Genomic DNA, 23,340 nt, shown 5'->3' with positions numbered 1-23,340 from the left:
TTGTTGAGTTGTACCTCACAGGGTTTGAGTTATATTTCCACTAATTAGTGTAAATTATGTTAAATATTATGTCCCTCTATTTCGAGGGTATGTTGTTGGCGAAATATGAAACATAAGACACTAGGTCTTTCCACAGTAACAGACACAAACCAGTACACAAGTTATATCAAATACAACTTTATTAAACATTTCTTTTTTCTTTTCATTGACATTATTATCAATATCGTAGTAAAATTCCTCTAAAACAGGAGAAGACCGCTATGCTGTACCAATGGGAGACGTTTGTCCACATAACACGTTGCCAGGAAAAGAAAAATAATTTTCATAGAATTTGTTTTTCATATAGTGTATAACTTCTATATTTCACCTGTAATAAAAAGGCACTTGGAAAAATCAAAATACTGACATACCTCACAAATGTGCAAAACAACATAACTTTGAACGGGCCTTGCGTGGCCTTAGTCTCATGATTAACCCTTTGTGCAACACTTCAGTCGTTGGCACCCCTTTAATGACGCTGGCCTGGCTAGCTAACACGAATGTCCTGGACATTAGTCCCACAAGCAGAGCGGTTTAATGTCCAGGTAGTACCACTATCGTATAAAAAAAAGATTTTAGCTTCATAAGATTTTTGTTGTTACGGTTTGTGGTTCCCAAAAGAATAAAGTAAATAAAGGGACGCATCCCGACTGTACACACGCTGCGAGGCAGAACAGGAAAGTGCAGTTTGTTACAGACTGAGCTCAAAGGGTTAATGCACCATACAGCTTATTTCATATTGAAACGTTGTGGATCCTGACCGGATCCGTGTCATTTTATCCAGCTGTCTGCCGTCGCGCCGAAGCCCTCGTCTCGAGCTGTGGAGATGCAGACGGGGAAGAGGAAGAGAGCCGGGCTCGCTGTTGCCACGGAAACCACGTCTAGCCTACTTAACACCTGTTAATGGTGACGTCACACACCGGGATCGTCCACTCACAACTGGGGATTCTCTGAAACAGACGGGACGTTGCTGCCGAAATGAAGGTGCGTTGCTTGGCCGCACACAAGGAGAGAGCCTGTTTTTGTTGTGGGGGTGGGGTGGGGTGGGGGGCGTTAATGCCTTTTGGGTTTCATTATATAAATAAAGAGGTCAGGCAGAGTTCAGTGGCCTAGTTTTCCACATTGGACTGAGGACAGACAGTGACTTCAGAGCAGGCTGCTAACTGGGGAGGTGGCCAGATGGAAGATGGCTGCAGAGCACAGCGATTCTCTGCATGGCTCGTGCACGCGGCCTCTCATCTCCCACTATCCCCCCCCCCCCCCCCCCCGTGCTTTTGTTGATTCAGTCAGTCAGCCAGTCAGTCACATCTTGCTCTAAACACTTTGCCAGCATTGCACACGTTCCATGGGCAAACATTACTCTCATTTAAGCCTGAAGGACATTTTCTGGTAGAAGACTAAATAACAATATTTGCAAACAGCTTCGCTTCCATGACCCACTGACAGCTATGCTAGCATCAGCACTGACATATCCAGAGAGGTTACCCAGTTCATGTGACGCATCTGTGTACTGTACTCAAATTCACACAGGGAATCTAGAGTCCTGAATTAAATTAGCTGTATTCCCAAAGGGAACCCTTACAAATACTTGACCGTGACGCTCAAGGCAACAGTGAACCGCTGCACGGACAAAACTCCCCATTTACAGAGAACTCTGTAAAATATGAAGTGGAAACTTGTAAAAGTAGCATATTGGTCAATGTTCTTGGCTGATTTTAGTCTCCTAAATTCTGAACTGAATTTCATGGCAATACATTGGGCTTCGCAGAACCAACACCGTCTTGCGCAACCCCAAAACTCTTCCTCTCGTCCTCTCCACAGCCAAAGACACGGCGCCGATGGCAGAATGTTGCCACAGAAAAAACAAGAAGCAACTTCAACATCAGAAAAGAATGTCTCGTCTGAGCAACAGCAAAAATACATCTTGGAAAAACGGAAATAACGGATTGTTACTTCGACACATTGATGGAAAAGTCTCTTGAGGGAATGTTCCTTGTGTTGTGATGGTCCTCTCTGCGGAGATGCCAGTAAACATCTATACATTAGCGCTGAGCAACAACCCTGCCCGACTCCATTGCAAGAAGGAAGGAAAAAAAATGCTGTAAAATTTCATAAACATTGTCAGGAATTATCATGTGATAAGTGCATGTTGGCTGCTTTACCAAACCATCCGAGAGCTTCTCCCAGAAGTCGAATGAGTCTCTTTTTTGCCCCTTTTGACAGGGGGAAATGAGGCAGTTTGAATTGGTGTGGCTTTATAGTCAGTCCAGCTGTGTGGAGCAACGAGCACATCACCCACCCCGCTCGCCCCCAAATATGTGGCACAGTACGCACATCTGTATTTACCCCTTATGAACTTTTGTTTGGCACGGCGGCACTTGATGACCACCTGTCTATCGCAGCTGCTTTCAGGTCTGGTTGCTTTCTAAAACACAAGCCACTTGTGTTTATCACCACAGTGGCCCTTTCATACACAAACTGCCTGCTGATTCAATTACAGGAGAGCAGCTGGACAATCCAGAAGTGAAACGCCGTGACTTCTAAAAAGGGCAAAACGGGATGTGTTGTACCGTGTCTCACCGGAAGGGGGAGCTATATGCCGAAAGTGCTGTTAAGTTGAACACAAGCGGAAGTGATTGGTCTCGCCAGGTGATGCGGCACCACCTGTCTGTGTCGAGTCTCCGGCTCACTCTGTGCCCTTAAAAGCCCACCTGGCACACATTCGCCTTGGTCACCTTCCCTAAACTAGGAATAGATTGTCAAAAGTGCTCTCTCCCAGTTTTGTGTTGGTCTGGGAGTGCTGAGAAGTCTAGCAGCAGGTATGTGGAGGACCAGTTGACAAAGGAAGTGCTGTGTCTCTTTAGACAGTCTGCGTTCACTTATTTTGGTACTGCAAGTTTGGCTGATCCATGACATCACAGCATCCCAGGAAAAACAAGATTATGGGTGAAAATTGTCACGCGCACGTTAGCCTAAACGCGAGTGCGCCGTTGTGTTTCATGCTAGGTCTGTCTCACTGCTAAGCTGGAGGCACACGGTCAATGTAGTCAAATAAATACTTTTAAGGAGTAGGACTGTTTGTTTTCAGGAACACAGAGGACGAAGACGGCCATGTTAATGCTGCCTGTCAATGGAACCGCAAACAGGAATGAATCAAATATAAAATTAGAGATCAAAAGAAGGCCATTGTTGAGCCTTGTGATAGAGATACTAAGTCGTACACGGACGTGAACATGAGTTCTTGGGCCTCGGGTTTATTGTCCCATCTAAACAAGAGGCTTGCGTTGTAAATGTGATTTTCCTTTTTTGAGGTGTCGTGTCCATGTTGGTCCTGCTGATCATGAGCAGTTTCTCAGATTTGTTTACATGCATTTGATTGTCCCAGCCAATTCACTCTGACCATCGGTACCCTTGATTAGTCTGTCACCCCACAACCCTGGCCCCCTGAGCTCTTCTGGAATGTGTGTGTGTGTGTGTGTGTGTGTGTGTGTGTGTGTGTGTGTGTGTGTGTGTGTGGGCGTGTGTGTGGGTGAGTAGGTAGGTGTCAGTTAACCACAGCTGGCTTGAGCACCACAGTGCCTGGGGGGATGACCACCCATGACATGGGATCATGAGACACCCCTGTAGAGAGGTTCAAGACCCCCCCAGTCAGCTCTTTCTTTACGTCCTCCCCCCTCCCCTTCTTGGCCTGCTGGCCCAGGGTTCTGCGGTCAGATGGCGTACCCAGCATGGGCACCATGGGCAAGCCCAAGGACGCAGTGGGGAATGCAGAGGAGAGCAGGGTGGACTTGGTCAGACCCAGGGGAGAGGTGTTGAAGGACAAAATTGGTCCCACATTGCCAGGAGGTGAGCTTGGGCAACCCAGTGCGCTGAGGTCCAGCGGCTGAGGACTCAGAGGGGAGAGGGGTAGACCACCACCAAGACCCTGCAGGGCATGACCTCCCAGAAGAGCAGCCGCCGCCCCAGGGATGATAATGTGGGCCGCGCTCACGTAGGACATCTCCGACTCCTTCCCTACGTCGTTAGCGAGCCCGCCGCTCGGACTGCCTCTCAGCCCTGAGCCCGGCCCACCGGGGGAACCATGCTCCTGAGCCACAAAGTGACCGTGGGCCTTGATGTGCTTGCGGAGAGAGCTGGGGTCTGTGTAGCGCTTCAGGCAGCCTACCATCTTACAGTAATAGGGTTTGTCCACATAGTGCGTGCGTGTGTGCTTGAAGCGGTCGCTGGAGTTGGAGTAACGCTTGTTGCAACCCTCGTAAGGACAGATGTACGGCTTCTCCCCTGCAGGCAGAAGATTCCACACTTACACAGCCTGAAAGACCAGCAGCTAAACCGTTTGAACCTCCGCCCACCTGTGTGCGACCGGTTGTGTATCTTGAGGTTCTCCAGGCGTGAGAAGCTCTTGTTGCAGGTGGGACAGCGGTGAGGCTTCTCATTGGTGTGGGTGCGGATGTGGATCAGCATCTTGTACCTGCAGCGGCACAAGCACCAGTTCATCGTGGCTCCCCCAGGCTCACCCCAGGCTCACCCCCAATGATTCGTCTCACCTTGCATTGAAGCCCCTCCCTTTGCGAGCACAGCCCTCCCAGTGACAGCAGTACCCAGAATCCTTTTCGGGTTTCACGTGGAAGTCGTTGACGTGATCCACCAGGTCTTGCAGGGAGTCGAACAGCAGGTGACACTGGAGAGGCAGGAAGCATTTGTCACTTTTTTAGTCTGCCCCAGGATCCTAAAGTCTGTTTTTTTCCTTCATTTTGTGGGACCACAGTACCTTCCTCCAGCGGCAGGCCAGCTGTTCATCGGCTGACAGTTCGGGGGAGGCTCGCTTGTCGCTCATTTGGCCAACGAACATGGAGGATGGGAGGTGAAGCCCCGCCCCAGCCCCCACGGGCACAAAGAACTGAAAGGCCTGTGAGAGGTGAGAATTCTGATGAACAAATAGAAACAGGAGCAACAACATTAGCCTCAGTCCATTTTCAGTATTTGTGTTTCTTTTTAATTATATATTTGCACAAGTCGGTTGCATAAGGAATCAGGACACTATCGGATGTTATGCAGCTTCTCGAGTCTGCTGTTGGTGCCCACAAATGACATTTAACAAACAAATGACCTGGAAATCCTTGAAAGCCTAATAATCATGTAAAAAAGATCAGAGCTGCTGTTCGGCGCGTCCGAGGACGGCAGACAGAACTCGGCCAGAGCCGAGCTGACGGCACCGCTGAGAGAACAGTGCAGGGAAACACAAGTCAGCTGCTGATCATTCGGTAGAAAACTCCCCTCCAGGATTCCCCAGACCTCCCTAATAGGTTATTGGACTCGCACAGATGCAGAATAGAGTAACCTGGACCAAAATAGGAAATACGTTTGGCTAATGCGTGTACGTCAACGTCAGAATAAGGGGAGGCAGAATTAGTGTGCAAATCGGTTACAGTCCTGCGGCCACATCGCTCTCAGCTATGTTAGAAATGCGATGTGACAAATTTCCTCATATGAGATGTTCTCTGCCTCCACAGGCACAAACCCCTGCATTTTTAAAAAGAGAACACGGGCTTGAGAGGCTCTTCTTCCTTTAAAAACACATTTATTTATTTATTTTATGTCTGAGAGGCATCGAAGGAAGCATTGTGTGAGAATTGTGTCGTGTGTGTAATGGTGGGGTCAGGGGCCATCAAGAACTCGGTGGGATGTGACGCAGATGAATGGTCCCAGCCAGAATGTTTCAATTCAATTGGGAAGGAATTGAATTAGGCGGCGTGAGGTCTGCATGGCTGTACCTCTTCCAAAATCCGATTATGCACACAGTGGTGCACACATCACGCCAGTGGGGCCAATGAGTGCAAATGGGGCAGACAGAGCTACTTGTTGGGGACACAGGAGGTGTTTGATAAGAGGCCTCCAACCCCTTGCACAGTCACATTCCCTCATGCACAGTGTGACAGGCGACCTAAAGTTCCTGACTCGCTGACCCCAACAGAATAACAGAAGGTTGTTCCGTCAATAACGTAACAAACGGCGATAGCAGAGGCATTGTGATCGGGAAAAGGTTTCAAAACAATCTGAGGGCTCGTGAGTTTAAGTTCAGCCACTCACGCCTGAAGGGATGTAGTTGCCGTTGGTCATTTCTGGGGAGCTGGGAGTGTGCCGGGAGGAGGGGGACATGCTCAGGTCCACTGCGGGGGGAGTAGGGGTGTCGGTTCGATAGGGAGGCTCCACCTGTACACCTGGAAAAGCGAACACTGGTTAGCATTACCTGATATGGGAACGCTGACCTTTCTTCCTACCCGGAGTTGGTCAGCAACAGAGGTTGAATTAGCCTCAGCAGTAAACTGAGACGTTCTCAGGCGCTGTCATTACGGGGGACAATTCAGGGGTTTTTCCCCATTTGTTGTGGCTGTAGACTCATTAGCTTAAGTTACCACATGACCACATGACCCCTTTTTATGACGCAGACTGTCTCAATTCAGTGTCGCTTAAACTGCTAGCGAGCCCAACAGAGAAATGCAGCCTTACACACCAGAAACAACAAGAAATCTACAGGACTAACGCTTCTTCGTTTTAGAGTGTGCAACAATCTGTGTCAGTGTGTCGGTTAAGCTCAGCTCCATCAGTGTGATACTAAACACAACCTCCCTGTAAAACTTAGCATTAGAAAACCAAAAGATTCCAGACAAGTTCAGTCAAGTCGATTTTCGCAACAGCAGCGCTTTCAAAAGCTTTGCCATTACTCACCTGTGTGAGGGGAGTCTGGGGAGGCAGGCTCTATGACCGCAGTGCCATCATCCGCCATGAGCAGCTGGCGAGATTGTCTCGGGTGCAGCGGGGAGAGGGATGGCGAGCGCGCTCCTCTGTCCCTCCCGCTGGGCCGCCGGGGGAGCTTCAGGTCCAGAGGCTCGTCCAGGGAGAGCATCGCAACAACCTGCTGACCTCCCACCTGCACAAACAGTCAGGCAGAGACAGGATTACACCGAGTGGGGGCCGGAGGAGAGCTAGCTAGGTTTTTTTAACCACGTGTAAAGATTTGGTGCGTTCCACCATGGAACAGTCACACCTGCTGCAGCTCCCATATGAGGTTTCTTTAAAGAAACATTCCGCAATCCCCACTGGGTCAAAAATACCTCATAACAATGGCAAACTAACCACAAGTATAAACCAAGACAGTGAGTAAGCCAAAGAAAAACAAACACACAGGGATCTGAGTGACCAACCCCCCCCCCCCCCACCACCCCCCAGTCCCCCAACCCGCCCTCCTCTTTTCCTACACTGACCTTTACTCACAAACTCTTCCTGAGGAATGTCTACAATCTAATCCAGATGGCCATCGTTCTACCCCACGGGCCCTAGTTCTACCCCACCCTCAACCAGACACTGGCCCTAGAACCCAGCAGCATCACCAATCCCCCCCCCCCACCTACCAACCTCAACAGCGACCCACCCACCCACCCCTTCAGGGTACACCTTAAGACCCCCGTGGACCTTTGAGGCCCACCACTAGTGAGACCCCCCAGGCCTTAGAGTCCAGCTGCACCCACCACATACCCCACCCCCACCCCTGCTCCACATAGTGACCTTTGGACCCAGCCTGAGGGCCGGGGGGGGGACGCTTCACTGGGCTGTCATTCTGAGCTCCATTCGCCGACTCCCTCCACCACCACACTGACCCAACATGCACCCAGTTGTGTCATGCCAGTAACTTAGCAACAAGGCCAACGAGAAATCATTGGCACCATATTGTACTGGTACGTTCTTCCAGCCTTCATTTCTTTGGTCGGAGCTTTTAGAATAATTTGGACACCTTATATTCATCCATTAACAGACATAAGTAGGAATAATGATGTTAACTGTAAAAATTTTAATTTGACTTATATCTTTAAATATTTTCAAGACGACATGCAAATTTATAGAAAAAAATACAGGAAAAGTAATATTACATTACGATCATTGAGAAAGTTGAACATTTTGAATCCAGATATTGTAATTGGCAGAATTTGGTTCTCAGCATTCTATGTTTACACAAGCCAGAGCTGATGTAAGTTATATATTTACAAAGAAAGACATTTACGGGTCACCATGTGACATCCTGTTTAAAGCATCTATAAGAGGATTCTCTAAAACAAAAATAACTGTTTTTAAAATGCCGATAGTGAACATTTAGTATTTAATCTGGCTAAATAATAAATAAACTGGTTTCCTTCGCGCATTTTGCACAGTTCATAAAGTGGTTGATACAGTTTAAAGCTCTGCTCTTCATTCAGCACAGTGTGTTAGGGTTCACTGCACCATCTTATCTCTCCCCAACCCACACACACACACACACACACACACACATAATTTTATCTTTGTGAGGACGTAATACATCCCCAAGCCTCCCTAATTCCCTGACCCTAACCCAAACATAACTCTATCCTTAACTCATAACTTAGTCTTAAACCATAAAACAGCCCTTTGAAGTTGTGAGGACAGGCCAAAATGTCCTCACTATACAGCATGTGCCAGAACACACACACTCAAAGTGTCACATTATTTGTGTCCACACACACAGATGCAGTTGCAGCGTGTCCTATATTCCTGCTCCGGTTCATGTGGGGCAGCTCCCAATGTCCCAGTCGAGCGTGCAGATACACACATGTAATTAATCAAACTGTGCATTCATAAAAAGAAACCAACCTTTCTCGCCCTCCCTCACATACAGTCACGCATGATTGAATGGGGGGCACCAGGAGCCGTGATCCAGGGGCCGCATGTGAGAGAGGTCAGCAGGTCCATGGGACCAATCATGGATCATCAAAAGCTCATGCAAACTGACAACCAAAGGAGGCTGTGAGTGTGTGTGAGTGTGTGTGGATCGGAGGGACACTAATCCAATCAGCATCTGATAAGAAGATGATGAGACACACATGTAGTAATGCCAGAAATGGAACAGAGCTGCAGGAACGTGCTCATAGCGTACAATTATGGCATAACCAGTTTGATCTCGCTGCAGCCGAGTGTGCACTCGCACGCACGTAAACATTTTGGCTTTTATCTCATTATGGACCACAGACGGGCACAAGACACACAGCACCATCACGTCAACCACTTAAGGCTGATTCACCAGTGGTAAAGAGCAGGAAACCCCACAGCAGCAGACATGACCATCCAACAGGCCGCGTGTGCAAAACAAAATACATCAAAATTAGCAGTAGCACAAATGTTAGCGTCAAGATGTTCTTCGTAATCCGAGGACGTGGGGTGTCGCCTTCCTTGTGTCATCACTGAGGAGGTGTAACCAATCACATCCTGGTGAATTAATTACCCAGTCCTGGAGGTTTTACCTGGAATCATTTGCTTCAGCTAAACTCTTTAAACCGGGGCCGCGGTTGCTAACGATTAATTATTTTATTAGTTTAGCTTGCTGTCATGGCATGTCCCACCTTATTTTCACAGGCTCCTGAACGATAACCGCATAATGACCGTGAATTTGACAGTTAAAACCACGTCTATCATTTGCATCTCTCTCTCTCTTTCCTGAGTGGGTAGTTCTGACTAACTTACTGTAGGGTGACTCCCCCCACACTCGCTGCCAAGAGGTTTGGCTTCATTGTTTGGCTCAAATAGCAGAAACTCATCTGTCGTCCTCCTCTTTAACCGAGCAAAAGCCTTCACCCCGAGGCACAAGCCAGGAATCAGCTTAACCTTTCCGCAAATCCTCCTCCTAGCCACTGTGTGGCCCAAACTGGCCTCCCGACGTTGCTCTAATCCCACTGTAAAATGGGATGAGAAACAGATATGGAACTTTTGTATCCATATGCCTCTGGAATATAAATCAATCTGGCTGCCCCACTGAACAGTGCGACATCCAGTAGTGAGACCAGCTGAGGTCTTCACTCCAGAGATCTGCATTTAAGAGCTCAGCTTTTCCAGTTAGTAAAGCAGGCCCAGGTTTCCCACTCCACTCTCAGGAATGTCTTTTAGTAACAATCACTGCTATTAGCAAATTAAATAATTTTGGAAATTGAGAGACTCCCACTTGACTATAGAGTGTACTAGTGTTTCTATTTTAATTAAATATGATTTAATGGCACTGGAATGATGCCTGCATGGGAACAAATTATGCTATTTTATTACATTCTTGGGAAATAACTTATAAGTTACATTTAAAACCCCCCATAAACAAAACCAGGATGAGGGTCCTGTATGGATGAAACATCACCCAGACAACAGCTCTTAAGGAAATCTGTTGGCGTGGGTTCTGATGAGCTCCCACCGGTCTGCACTGTGCGGATCTCAGAGCAACATTCTGGGACGTCGGTGGTAGACAGAGAAACAAGGTGTGTATCTGTGAGTGTGTGAGACATGTAAGTGTAGGCAGAAAGTGTGGCGGAAGGCTGTGAAGTTTGTGGAAAGGGTGTTGGCTGGCCCCCTTGCAGACTTCCTTGCTCAGCCATGGGGTTGATAGTCTCTCTGAAAGACGCCATTGTCCCCGCTCTGGGCCCTCTCGTTCTAGCAGAGTAAACAGCCTCAAGCAGGCGGGGGGCAGATGACCGAGGGGGCCGCAGTGTGGATGTAGGAGGGTGATGATGAAGGGAGGAGGAAGTGGAGGAAGAAGAGGAGACTTGAAAGAACGGTTTGTGTGTGTCCTTTTTAACAAGCCTCCTCAACTATTCCCCCCATATAACCCTTTCCCACGTTTGGACGCCGCCCTTAGATGAGGTATGGATGCCTCAAAGGTCCAAACGGACGGATGTCGGGAGTTCACTGATGGGCGAGAGGGAGGCCATCAGGTCAGAGGAGCTCTGCAAGTTATAACACCTCCCTGCTTCAGGGCCAGGCTGGCTCGGGTCAGCACCGACCCTTGACTCCACTCCCACCCGCTGATCTTAAGCCCGAACAGTGCTGAGCTGGATCCCGTCCCGCTGCTCAGCCCGATGGCGCCGAAATCCCAGTGAAAAAGGCTTCAGCACAGATCAATACGCTGCCACGTAAGATGATTACTGTCCGTCACAGGCTGCAGGATCGGATTGTGTCAGACATTTGCTTTTTGGTCAGGATTTCAGAGGCCCGGGGGATCTGTGCGAGTACACGTTTGATGTGACCCCCTCTGAGGCCGGGGGTAACTTAATCTCCCTCCTGCTGCGGCCCTGGGAGGTGGTTTGTAGGAGGTAAACCACCTCTGCCCGGGGGTCTGCCCTCTCTCCTTTCACCCTCATACAACAACTGGAGAAAGGTGGGAGTGTTTACTGAGTGCATGTGATCCATAAAGTGCTAAGCTATGGAACAAAACTAAATTGATTTCCACTCAGTTACTGCGGCGTTTCAGTTGGTTACTCAATATTTTGGAAGCCTCAGCCACCAGGTTATCAGCTAAAACCCAGTAAGAATTTGTTGGCACAAAAAGCCGAGGACAAAAAAAACCACCTACGCGTCTGGAGTCAAGGTCTAGTGTGGGCATTTCTTTCTTCAAAGTTAGATGAAATCCATTTCTTTTAAACACACATCTGCACCAAATATCTATTAAGATGCGAGTTTACAGGGTGGTCTCAACGCAAAAATAATAGTTACAAAATCTATACAAAGCTGAACCTGTAGCAGAACCAGGCATTAGAAGCCCCTCAGAGGCCATTGCAGCATCTGTCATGTCAAAACCTGCCGCATTTTCATCATGACCGAGGGTCAAAGGTGACTGATTGCACAGTGGGTGTGGCTAAACTCTGACCCCTGACACTTTGGGTTTTAGGCATGTGCCTGTGCTGAAGAGGAATAAAGGGCCTGGCCCACTTTAGACCAAAGATGCACACCCACGTAAGCACACACACACACACACACCACACACACACACACACACACACACACTTATGTGATCAAAGCGCTTCAACATTTCAAAGTATTTCTGATCCGCCACATTTACACAGACTATAAAGTTCAACTATCAAAATCAGGTGAAATGAGTTTCGCCTTGTTTCTTCACGAACGGTAAAAACGTGTAAAAATGCCCCCGTTTGTAGATTTGACGCTGATTTCGAAAAGCGACAAAATGGTTCCTTTTTGGGTCTTACTTGTGTCACTGCTGACGTTTCTTGAGGTGGTACCCAGTCAGGAGCGACCCCAACCTCCACTGACACAAACTCTAACCACAGCCTCCGTGCACACCCTCACACACACAACTGAGAGACTTTTTTCCTCTGTCCTTCTCTGCCAGCCGCCTCCTCAGACAGGAAACCTCAGTTTCCACTCCTCTTCCCCCCCCTCCCTCTCTCCCTCCATCCCTTCGCCTTTGTTTTTCTCCTATATTCACCTCATTGCCTCCTCCATCCTTTCTAACTCCTCTCTCACCTCCTGCTCCTCTCCTGCCTGGTTTAGATATTCAAGCATCAAATTGCCAAATTTATTTTCACAATTTCCAGACGTGTCTGTAGCTTATGTCGCAGAATTCGCAAACTAAATTTCTCTCCTTCCAACATTGGGGAAAGCAGAAATAATTGCACATAATATTATGTAATAGCAGCATGCTTTGACTGAGGGAAAAGACAGATGTTGGAGCTCGGGTGTCCCGACAGCTGCAAAACAGACACCGTACAGGGGAGATTTAAGCCTGGTGCTTTATTATAAAGAGCATAAAGAGGGCGTGGGTATGTAAAATAGACGCAAGGTGAAAGCATGTGAGGAGAGGAGTTAAGTGTTGAAAGGTAGCAAAGTACAAGAGGGAGGAACAGACAGAACCAAGGAGGCAGGGAGTGAAACAGGAAGCTTCTCAGCGAGCTACCGATGGCCTCCAGCCAGAACGTTCAGACACTGAAGAATTCCAGGCAGAGAGCAGGCAGGGCGGGAAGGTGCCAGGAGGGAGGGAGGAGCAAAGGTGGGGCGCTGCTTGTCGTCAAACCAAGAACAAACGCTTGAAGTGGTCTCTCCTTGGTTTGCATTAATACTTCTGGGAAGTAAATAACCAGGTTAACAAAGTTAGAACTTCCACTGCACATCATTACTGAAGTTTTGTATAACAAAAATTCCCATTCAGATCAATTCAAAGTCCATCAAAATGAATTGCTGCTAAACATTTGCTCACCAAATCTTCAGCTTAGTTTCTTATTACTACATCTATTTTGTTTTTTCATTTCTTCCAAAAATATAAAACTGTCATCCAGCCTTCCGAGGTCAACACTGTGTTATGAGTGACGTTATAAACAAGAGTATAAATGATTCAAGTTAATTAGCAATAATAGTGTGCTAAACTAAGGACTAACATGTGACGTCACCTCCGACCTGACTGGACTCTTGGCCGGGTGGTGTCGGCAGGTCGTGGAGGGTGACTGGTATTTAACAAAAGAGCAAATCGATACTGACTCAACGTGATGTTTGAATGTTGATGCAACTTTTACGACTTATTAACTTCTCCTTTCTCTTGACCATTGTTCCCATTTTGGGGTCACGGAGTGGATGCTGGCGCCTATCACGGCTGCATATGAGGAAGTCACCACCTCTTTGCAGGACCCTATGTGAGCATTTAAGGGTTCGGTACATTGCTCAAGGGCACTGTGTTGGTGCTCTAAAGGGCTCCTGCTACCTCCCCTTACTACCAATATTGGTATTAGAATTGTTAACTTTTGGATGACAAGCCACAACTGTGACTGCGAGACCTATTCGTGGACCTTTCTTGTCCCACGTGCGCGCTGGATGAGGGTCTGATCCCACTAACATGGGCATTCCTGATTCCATAATGACGTAGGACTGCACCCAAACCACATTAGCATGTGCTGCTTCCTTCAGTAGATTAGAAAAAGCACCACTCACATCCACTCATATCTGGCAGTATCTTCAAGTGCGGCACAAATATGCTGACGTTCTGTTAAAAAAAGGATGTTTACAGCTTGACTTCATTACTAGATGGGGGCTTTACAAGCGGCTTAAGACAATAAATCCAGGCGAAGCGAGAACTTTAAAATATGACAAAGACCTCAGAAGGTGAGGACAGAAGAGGATTACCTCAAGCTGCCAATACGATTACACAAAGGATCTGGATTAATGTTAATTATATAAAATGTTTATTATATCATTTAAAAATGACCAAATGGAGAAAAGGAGAATACTAGCCGCTGGTTTCTAAAGAGGCTTGTAAAATTTCCCAAAACTAAATAGAATTCCTTGTAGAAGCTACAACACATAAAAACAAGGGTGATTAAGGGCAAAAACATGTGTTTGGAGTCATGAGCTTCCCCCCACTTACTCCTGTTCAAGATCTAATAAATGAGCGGAGGGCTTAATCAACAGAAGCAGTTCTAATCTATATCACACATCTCTGGTCATTGTGACTCAGTTTCTCAGCAGTAAACCCACCCGGTGTGAAGGCTTCAGGAACTTCACACAACTCTACTGTAGGCTTAAAGAACAGTGAGTAATCTTACAATAATATGGGGCATTTCACAACATTGCGGCTCCAGAGTGGCGGGACCAGCGAGCATCACGGGAGGTCTAACTCCGTCCATAAGAAATGCGCACGTTTGTCTTAGTAGACCCCGATCAACATCCCCAACCCCAGTGAACTCTGACCCTCTGCCGCCCCCCCTGCATCCCCTTCAAACGCCGCTCTTCATCTTTGCTCTGCCACAGACCCAAATGTGGCATCCTCATCCTCATCCCCCTCTTTCTCTCCCTCTCTCTGTCATTTCAGTCCATTCCTGCGGCCTCTCCCCACAGGCAGTGATGCAATCCTCCAACTCCTGTGCGCAATCACAGGGTCTAGAGTTGGCTCGCCGCGCCGTGCAGGGGCGTCACCACAAAAAGCTCAGCTGGAAAGCAACAGGAGAGGAAAGAAGAGAAAGGGGAGATTAGGCCAATAACGCAGGAGAAACAGTGGGAGCTTGTCAGTGATGGAGGTTGGGGGGGGGGGGATTAAAGCAAACATCTCTGGCTTACTGTTTTCCTGGCGTAAACACCATTTTTGTTCTATGTGTTCAGGTAGACATGGGCGATCACAGCTCTTGTCCTTCCAACAGCCCACCAACCACATGTGTCCGTGTTTATTAGCTGCTGCGAAGGGTCTGTGCTTCGGAAGTGCTGTTGTTTGCTACTCCCACACAATAGTCTCCTTCCTGTTGGCTCACGTCACCATTAGCATCATTCTAACATCTAAACGGGTAATATTAACTTTAACTAACGCCTGTGGTGGTGAAACAGTGTCAGATCTCGCCTTAATTTGATACCAGGCCCACTAGCGTGCAAAAGATATGTCATTTTATCTGTCCATTAAAGGCTTTGCCTCTTTAAATCTGTTCCATAAAGCTATCAGAATGTTTAAAAGAATGAATCTTCTTAAATCCTAAAAAAAACCTGCACAGGCATACACACAGGCACCCCCCGCCCTGCCACTTCAAAGATGGCAGACCTCCCCTAAAAGCAGCCTAAATGAGCAAAAGGTCACGATAGGAATGCAAAACACCAGCACCTGCCTAAAGGTTAAAAACAACCAGGTTCTCTCACCACACAAACAAAAGGCCCCTAAAGGTCACACCCCAAGAAAATAAGCACAGGTTTTTAATCTTCATAGAGATAACAAATGAGAACGCAGGTGTACACCCGCAAAAGGGCGTAAAATATTACGAATGGACCACATAGCTGGAGCTGACTGGTGAAAACCCAGCACCAGTAAGTCTACACCGCTGAGAGGAAATTCCTCTTGCTCTTGCTTTCTCCTTTTCTAGCAATTGTAACGAGCCTATGGAAAGAGTGGCCCAATGTGGTCTTTCCGCCCACGGGCAACTTTTAACTTTAAGGGGAGCCATATAGTGTTTGTGCAGCGACCAGCCCCCACCGTGTGTATATGGGGGGCTATTCCAAGCCATAATGACGTGCATGCACATACGCGCTATGCTGTCTGCTTGTTGTGGAGTGCAGGCCAGTTCTGTGGTGCTGCTCCAGCTTTGGGAGGGGTGTGCCTGTCTCAGAGTCATTTCCTGGACGGGAATATTATGGCACCACACGCATGAGAAACAAACCCCTTTTCTGCCTGTGCACGCTGACCCCGGCCACTTTCATTTTCACGCAACTCAGTGGGGCAACGGCGTAATGCAAACCGCCTGAGAAGTCTCCTTATTCAATAGCGAGCCGTAAAATGATCCCAGCAGCAGCTTCATCCACAATCCGCCTTCCAGAATGTGGGGGAGGCACGGGGCAGGCTGCCAGTGCCTATCGGACACGTCTAACTGTCGATATCATGACTGTTGTGCAACTTGCGCACAGAATTCCTGGGAGGCCACTCCCTGTCTTGGCGGAAGTGATCTGAGTGACGCCGGTGCACCAGAACAGAGCCCAGGGGTTTACAGAGGGACAGGTCTGCGGTTTGTGGCATCTCCATTAATAAGTGTTTGTTAACAAGTGAGCCTTTAAGCGTGCTGATGTGGACAGAGCAGCGAAGGGGCAGGGGTTTGGCTCCAAAACACGCTGAAAGCGGACAAAAACAGGAAGAGGGAGAAATGCAAAACAGCAGAGAGCAATTAGCAGACAAAGTGACGTGATGTGGGTTGTGCGTCTCTTGTGGAGGCAAACGTTCGCACAACAGGGCCGTGACGGAGCTCCCTCTTTAAATTTGGGTGTGCCCCCCCCATGCTGACGGTAATACCTCCATTTGAGCCCTTCCTCCACCCTCGCCGGTGATCTCACACACTGCGTGTGGACACACAAAGCTTGCGTTGTCCTTTGCTCGTGAACTAGGATATCGGCAACTCTGTGTCCTCCCTCCTCACTGCCGGTTTTCTTTGAGACTCCCCCCCCATCTGCAGAGGGCCACAAGACGAGGTCAACATGACAAGATTTTTCCCTCCTTGTCGTTTCCCCTAATCTCCTTCCCTCTTCTTTTCTCCCTGTATTCCCATGTTTGAGTTCAACCAAATGACAGGCTCCACCCTACAGCTTTTATCTTCGTTTGGCTCCATCCAACAGAGGGGAACCGGAAAAAAGAGCGAGGGAGAAGACAGATTCATAGGAGCAGATGGAGGGTGAAGGAGATGGCAAGAGACACAGCTGAACATGGTGGCTGTAAAGTGGAACGGTGCTTAGCATTTGATTTTGATTTATTGGCACATCTATGACAGAGATCCAGAAAGCGCCACCTCTTTCTGCCATCTTCTCCCCCAGTATACGAGTAGCTTTGGGAAGATGCACCCCAGCACTGGGAGGATCTCAATTACTGTTGAAGGTCAGGACATGACTCAGGCTCCTACAGGCTGCTTGTGTCCTGAATCGATACAGACATTTAAAATCAATTTAGAAATGTCCACACTCACTGGGACTGACAGGACTACTTGTGGAGGTCCGTGCAAGGTCACAGCAATCAATCAGACACGGTCAAAGAGAAAGACCGACAGTGTTACAAGAATACTGGCTCATTTTTCTTGATGGATAGGAACAGCAAAAAACAAGTCTTTATTCTACCAAACTTTAAACATACATTTCCAGTACATGGCAGAAAAGGCAGAGCTACATGTGAACTGAATGGAGGGTTAAAAACATCTCCACAACACCAGAAGGTAAACACTCACAGCCAAAACTTTTTTTTCCCTCCCCCCCATTTACTGCATGTTTAACACGGAGCTGGTCTTATATAATGCCAGCGTCACTTCTTAAGACGGGGGCTTGTGGAAAGCTGAAAGCGCAGGGGAGTAATGGAAGGAGCAGCAGGGTGAAAATGAGAGGGAGATCAAGTCCGGGAGAGTTGGGGATGGAGGGAGGTGAGAAGGGAAGTGAAGGGGCAAAGTATGGAAGCACACTGACAGGACTGGATATGCCCAGACAGGGCGCCGGGCCCAGGCCCAGACTTGAGCGCCTGATTTGATTCTCAGAAATGCCTCAACAGTCTTCTCTTTAAAAAAAACCAAACTATAATACCCATCTCGTCTGACTCTTCCTGTACTTTACTCTGCAAACAGGCTTAAATATACATCCATTGCCTCAGTCCTAAATGCATTCAGCTGCTGTGCCATGGAGGTTATCCTAAAGAATCCGGGGTGTTTGCCAAGCAAGTAAATAATAATATGAACCAGCTGTGTCTCCACTGCACTGCTGTAGAGCTCAGAGCTCCTGAAACGGAGCTGCCGTTATCTAAAGGTTTTATCTGCTTCCATATTTACAGTGTTCTGTGACTGAAGCCTGTCTGTCTTCTCTCATCTCTGACAGATCCTTTACGTTGCTTTTCTTCCTCGTCGGATTCAGCCTAAGATCTGCGCTGAAGAGGCAAGGTCTGGGTCTTGTCTTGAAGGGCACCGTGAACAGAATTTCTCTCTCCATAGAAACCCCGTGCGGAGAGCCCAAAAAAAGCGGCGCTAAACACAAAGAGGTAGGGTGGGGTAGTGGACACAGGCACTGAGTTGTCTGTGTTTATTTTGGAAATGCAGGCCTGCAGACTGCAGCAGAGGAACTCACCCCTATAATTCGCCGTGGCACATCATCGCACAAAAGAGCCCCGAGCTCCTTAGGGAGCTCCTACATAGGTGACTTTAAAATGTGTGCATCATAGTTTCCCCCTGAGGGTGCATTCTAACGCAGCCTGGGGACCCCTCAGTGGTCAGCTCCAGGAAGTAACAGTGAGGCTGCGAGGTGATTAGTGGTTACAGTTTAACTGGAGAAAAATGCACGGTCTGTGAGCCCAGCCAGCCGGCGGATAAAGTATCACGTACTGGTCTTCAGGTTGCAAGGTGGTGTTAGTCAACTTCTGCATCCCCATTTTGCTAATTCTTGATGTCCCTTTCCAGAGGCCCGAGTCCACGCGGCCACATCATTCTGCAGCGCTCCAAAGAATGAGTGTGTCACCTCCGTTGTGCACACATGGAATTGATTTTGTTTTTAAAAAGATGTGGGGAAAACCGCAGAGCGATGGCCCGTAATGACACGAGAGTCTTAATTTGAACAGATAGGGAGTCGGCTAGATTTAGGTTGTGCGCGTGAACACAGCAAAGGGGCGAGGGCAGCTTTTAAAATGCATGTGATTATGTCATGCCAAATGAAACTTTTAAAAGTCACAGCCATGCACACAGATAATACTACTGGGAGTGGAATTAATAGGTCAATGTAAATATCTTTTAAATGTGCGTTGAGATACCAATGTATAAATAAGTAGCCTTGCTGTGCTGGTACACATGAACAAGGTCCAATTAAAGAGTCTGGCTGAGCTTTAATATTAGCTGACTTAACTGGGTGGACAAGTCTTCTGGCTACATCCAGCAAAGGTCAAAAGCTGGGATATACCACTATTTCTGATAACCATAAAGCCTAATGGGTGAACCAGAGCATGGTGCCTTTGGAATCTGATTATAACAGGCACGATATTCTAAACTCTTCCACAGACTTGTGCCCTATCCGGGGTGTATTACAGCCAGGATAAGCTCAACCCAGCCCCAGTGAACCTGGTTAGGGAAAGGCTGAGTAAAGAGACGGTGGATGGGATATAAAGTAAACCAGGACTGATCCGTGTGAAAAGAAAAAAGTATTGGACACCTTGTTTGCACTGTGAGTTCCCTCTTTCACTGAACACTGCAATCCTCCATCCCCTGCTGGTGGGTTGCCTTTCAGCTTGAGTATAATCCCCAGCAGCATGGTGCCCTGCTGTGATATCAATTCACACACTTACACTCGCTCTGCTGGTGTAGCTGGTGGCCAATTATATTAACCTCCCATCTTATTGGACACAATACTATTTGTTACCCTACTTGCAGAAAAAAGGAAACGCTGAAATCGACTGATGGTGCCTCTGTCTGCAGGAGATGCGGCGTGCTTTTATGAGCCAGGCTAAAGGAATTAAGTGCCGTTAGTTTGAACCATCACTCTAGCACATGCCTCAAGGTTGCTCTCTGATGCAGGAATGTGTCATCGGGTTCCACCTTTTTCCTCACATACAGCAGCAGCAGCGGCTTCTGACACCAGAGGAATGGCGTCACGGCTTCAGCAAGGTGTAAAGACCTTAATGTAGGAAAATCTGAGCGGCGACACCTTTCCCACAGTCGTGACACACAGCCGATGAGTCTGGAATGCCACGTTGGGAAAGAACAGCCGAAACCACGCAGCCACATGGTGTGAGGTGGCCATCCTGATGGATGGATCCTGGTCTGGCCTTGGCTTTTCTATCAGACGCAGATATTAAGGTCGACCTGCGGGTGAACTTATCAGCAGCTGATTGGGTAAACAATCCAGGAAACAGGCAGTGGATGCGAGAAGCACCTGTGCACAGTTCAAAGAGGGCAATGGATTAAATAGCAGGGGCCTGGAAGAGGGAATGGAAAGGAGAGGGAGTCTGAGTCTTCCATCTGCACAAAGAAAACGTGGCCTCATTCCCTGTTTCTCTTTCCTGCATACTCTGATAGACGTCCAGTGGTCTCACAGAGGGACCTCCTCTAGTCTCATATCTACAGGCTTTCTCAGCCTCCTATACATCCTCACTTTCACCTTGAAAATACAGCCGCCTCTGAAATTACAACCCTTGCCCCCCGAATGTGCCTCAATCTGAACTGTGGCCCAATGTTTTTAATGATCAGGCCTTTTTCCCAATCCAGCATGGGGCTTGTTAGGTCCGCCTTGGCAGGGCTCTGCTCTTTCCCCTGCATCTTCTGAAACAATGGGCCTGTGGGAGGCAGCCAATGGGGAGAAGGTTCCTCCTAATTCCAGTCCCTGTGTCCACACAATTAAGCTTAGGGACATTGGAATTGCTTAATTGGAGGAAAATAGCTTTTTATCCATGCAGGCCTCTGTGGCGGGGCTCATCCTTGCCCCCTGTACATGCTTGGCCTCAGCTAACAGAGTTGCTTCAAACCAGGGTGTCAAAGATTCTACATTTTCCAGTAGCCATGATTCCACAAATCAATGAGACATGACAAAAAGTTCTAGATGCAGGGATGAGTCACAGTCAGGTTCACCCCGTCTGGTTAATGCGGAGATTTTTTACATGCGTATCCATAAAATTACGGTTTCCTTTTTTCTGTGACGTGTGACTGATTTGGAAAGCACAGGTTGAACAGATAAAGATGATGCGAGGTTCATTTAATATCACAGCACATGAACCATAGCGGAAAGAGGAGTGTAACAGAGTTCAAGCAAAGACCGAAGAAACAACCCGGAAAATAACGTTTATTTTCCACGTTACCCGCGCGTCACGCATTTATCTACCGGACGGACGGACGGAGATATTGAACTCTTTATCAGATGTTGTGACAGACCATCAGAATCAGCCTTTTGCACAACAGCTGGCCGGACTGCGCTGATGTGCCACAGAGGATTTGTGATTCTGCTTTTTTAATGTCTCCCGAGGCTGAGGGGGGATATTCCGCTTTGACAGAGGCAGCATGCGTATTTAAAGATGTAGCCGGTGCGACAAAACGGCACAGAAACCGGTCAAATCCGTCAAGACTGGCCGTGAACGTGAGCGTGGGGAGACGCGGTCGCTGGATACGTGCGCACCGCTGGAGAGGCTCGGAAAATAGGTCACTACCCTGTTTGAACCCGGGCAGGGATTTTTTTTTTTTTCCACATTGTGGCGGTGCATTCTGATCAACGTGGACACACCTGATAAACACACACAACATGCAGGAATGACAGGGAGGACAGAAATGCTCCTGGCTTACCGTACTGTGAAAACGCCGCGGATATGGCCGAGATATCTCCGGCTTGGTCCCACTCTTCCCGGCGCAAACTTCGCACGCAAAGTCCCGTTGTTTAAATCTTATTCGGTGTCAAATGACTCCCCGTCGATGCTTCGCTTTTAATTCTATAAAAGCGAAAACAGTGAGCTTATACGCCTTGGAAAAATGAGCGCTAAGTGTCTGGAGAGGCGGTCCGTGCCCAGACCATTGTCAGGATTACTTCTAAGCATAGAAAAATCTAGCATACACTCCACACAGCCTATGTGACAGCTGGATGTTTAAGTGGGAAAAAAAATTAGGACTGAAGGACAACCCGGTCTGCAGCCATAGGATGAGATATTCTATATGTTATCGTGCCATTGGAAGCCGTCAAAAAGTGTAGACACCTAAATCTGTAACTGTTGCCGCGGACGAAAAATGAAGGCTGGTGGTGCGTCAAAAACGCGTAGGTGATTTCTTCTTTAATTCATAGTGCATCGCTTAATGGCAACGCTGGTCGGGCGGGGGTTTTCCTATGAGCGGCCGCGGTGCGTCTCTGGCGGGGTGGGAGGGCAGTTCAGACCGGAGGGATGGCACCAAGTGGTGGGTAGGGTTGATAGGGCGGGTTGGCGACGGGGTGTGGGGTGGACGAGGGGTGGGTCGTCTCCGTCTTCTTCGGCGCTTTTCCAGATTCCGACTTGAGGTTGTTTGCTTGCCTTTCTCGTAACTGTCACCCGGTGACGCGTTTGGCCCCTCTCCTTTTCTCCCCCTCTCTCTCTCTGAGCACTCGATGACACGCTGAGTGTTGCGGGTAGTCTGCCCCACGACCGTCTGAGGCGCACAGACAGTCGCCCGGAGCGCAGCCAGCCCGTCAGGACCAGCTCAGGGTCTGCCAGCTCAGCGCATGCTTACCGCTCCGCCCCTCCACCATGGGCAGTCCCCGACTCCCTCTCCCCCCCCCCTTCTCTCAGTTCACTCCATGAAGGTTCTTTTTTCTTTTTTTTCCTCAAAAGTTTTTATAAAGACACATTGACCCGTCTGCGTCACCATCACGAGGCCCTGGCGACGCTGAGTTAATTGGGTTACAATAAATTACAATTACACCCATGTAAACATTAAACTACAATGTAAGACGCACTCAATGGGGCTGCTGGTTTGTTGCTGCATGGGATGGTTGCATTTAAAAACGAACAAAAATGATCATTTCCGTTACGTTTGCATGGTGTATGAACTCTTTATAAATTGAGGGTTCTATCGTTTTTGTGCCGATCATACCAGTTTTCCAACATATTTGGGTTTGTGCGCACGCTTGCATCAATAATTCGATTTGTTATTGATCGTAATAAACGGGGCCTAGTAATAGTAAAAACGTGTTATATAAAATAGTAAAAACGTATATAAAAGCATTTGTATTCCATAAAGAATAAAGTTAAATATTGAATTTTAAATGTTCCTCTGGTCAAATATATCTTAAAGCTTATAATGAAACACAGAAGCAGAAGATGAGAAACCATCAGACAGGTAAAATGGTCGGAATATTAGCCCATCTAAGCTCCACACGCATCTGACTTATTTTCGCAAACGAAAATAAAAATGGGAGTTCCACCTCATTAATATAACCTTCAGGCACTTAGGGAGATCTCAGACCGGCTCAGGTTTGGCAAATTAATGCGTCAGCAGGGGCATTTTCAACACGCGTCTGCATTCATTTCCATCAGTGTCTTTTTGA

The 23,340-nt window shown here is 47.9% G+C and overlaps 1 protein-coding gene and 1 long non-coding RNA gene across 4 annotated transcripts; one reads left to right on the top strand and one right to left on the bottom strand.

The window, feature by feature from the left end:
• Positions 1–161: 161 nt before the first annotated feature.
• glis2b (GLIS family zinc finger 2b) lies at positions 162–22,508 on the bottom strand. 3 transcript variants are annotated; one of them, XM_057014683.1, is made up of 7 exons: positions 21,615–22,508; positions 6,769–6,970; positions 6,130–6,260; positions 4,811–4,966; positions 4,587–4,720; positions 4,392–4,510; positions 162–4,320 (listed from the first exon to the last, which is right to left on the bottom strand). In XM_057014683.1, the coding sequence occupies exons 2-7, from the start codon at positions 6,944–6,946 to the stop codon at positions 3,584–3,586; spliced, it is 1,455 nt and encodes a 484-aa protein (XP_056870663.1). In that variant the 5' UTR covers positions 6,947–6,970; positions 21,615–22,508; the 3' UTR covers positions 162–3,583. The 3 variants fall into 3 exon arrangements, with proteins under 3 accessions (XP_056870663.1, XP_056870661.1, XP_056870662.1); XM_057014681.1 differs by lacking the exon at positions 21,615–22,508 and adding an exon at positions 16,628–16,811; XM_057014682.1 differs by lacking the exon at positions 21,615–22,508 and adding an exon at positions 16,628–16,648 and having other exon boundaries at positions 4,811–4,948.
• On the top strand, positions 10,236–14,919 carry LOC130514861 (uncharacterized). The gene is made up of 3 exons (XR_008947077.1): positions 10,236–11,242; positions 11,753–11,817; positions 14,681–14,919. It is a non-coding gene; the product is annotated as an uncharacterized LOC130514861 (long non-coding RNA).
• Positions 22,509–23,340: the final 832 nt, after the last annotated feature.

This window comes from Takifugu flavidus, chromosome 18 (assembly GCF_003711565.1).
Source record: "Takifugu flavidus isolate HTHZ2018 chromosome 18, ASM371156v2, whole genome shotgun sequence".
NCBI lineage: Eukaryota > Metazoa > Chordata > Actinopteri > Tetraodontiformes > Tetraodontidae > Takifugu > Takifugu flavidus.
The sequence above is the reverse complement of the archived record's forward strand: the minus strand, read 5'-3'. Positions and strand labels throughout refer to the sequence as shown.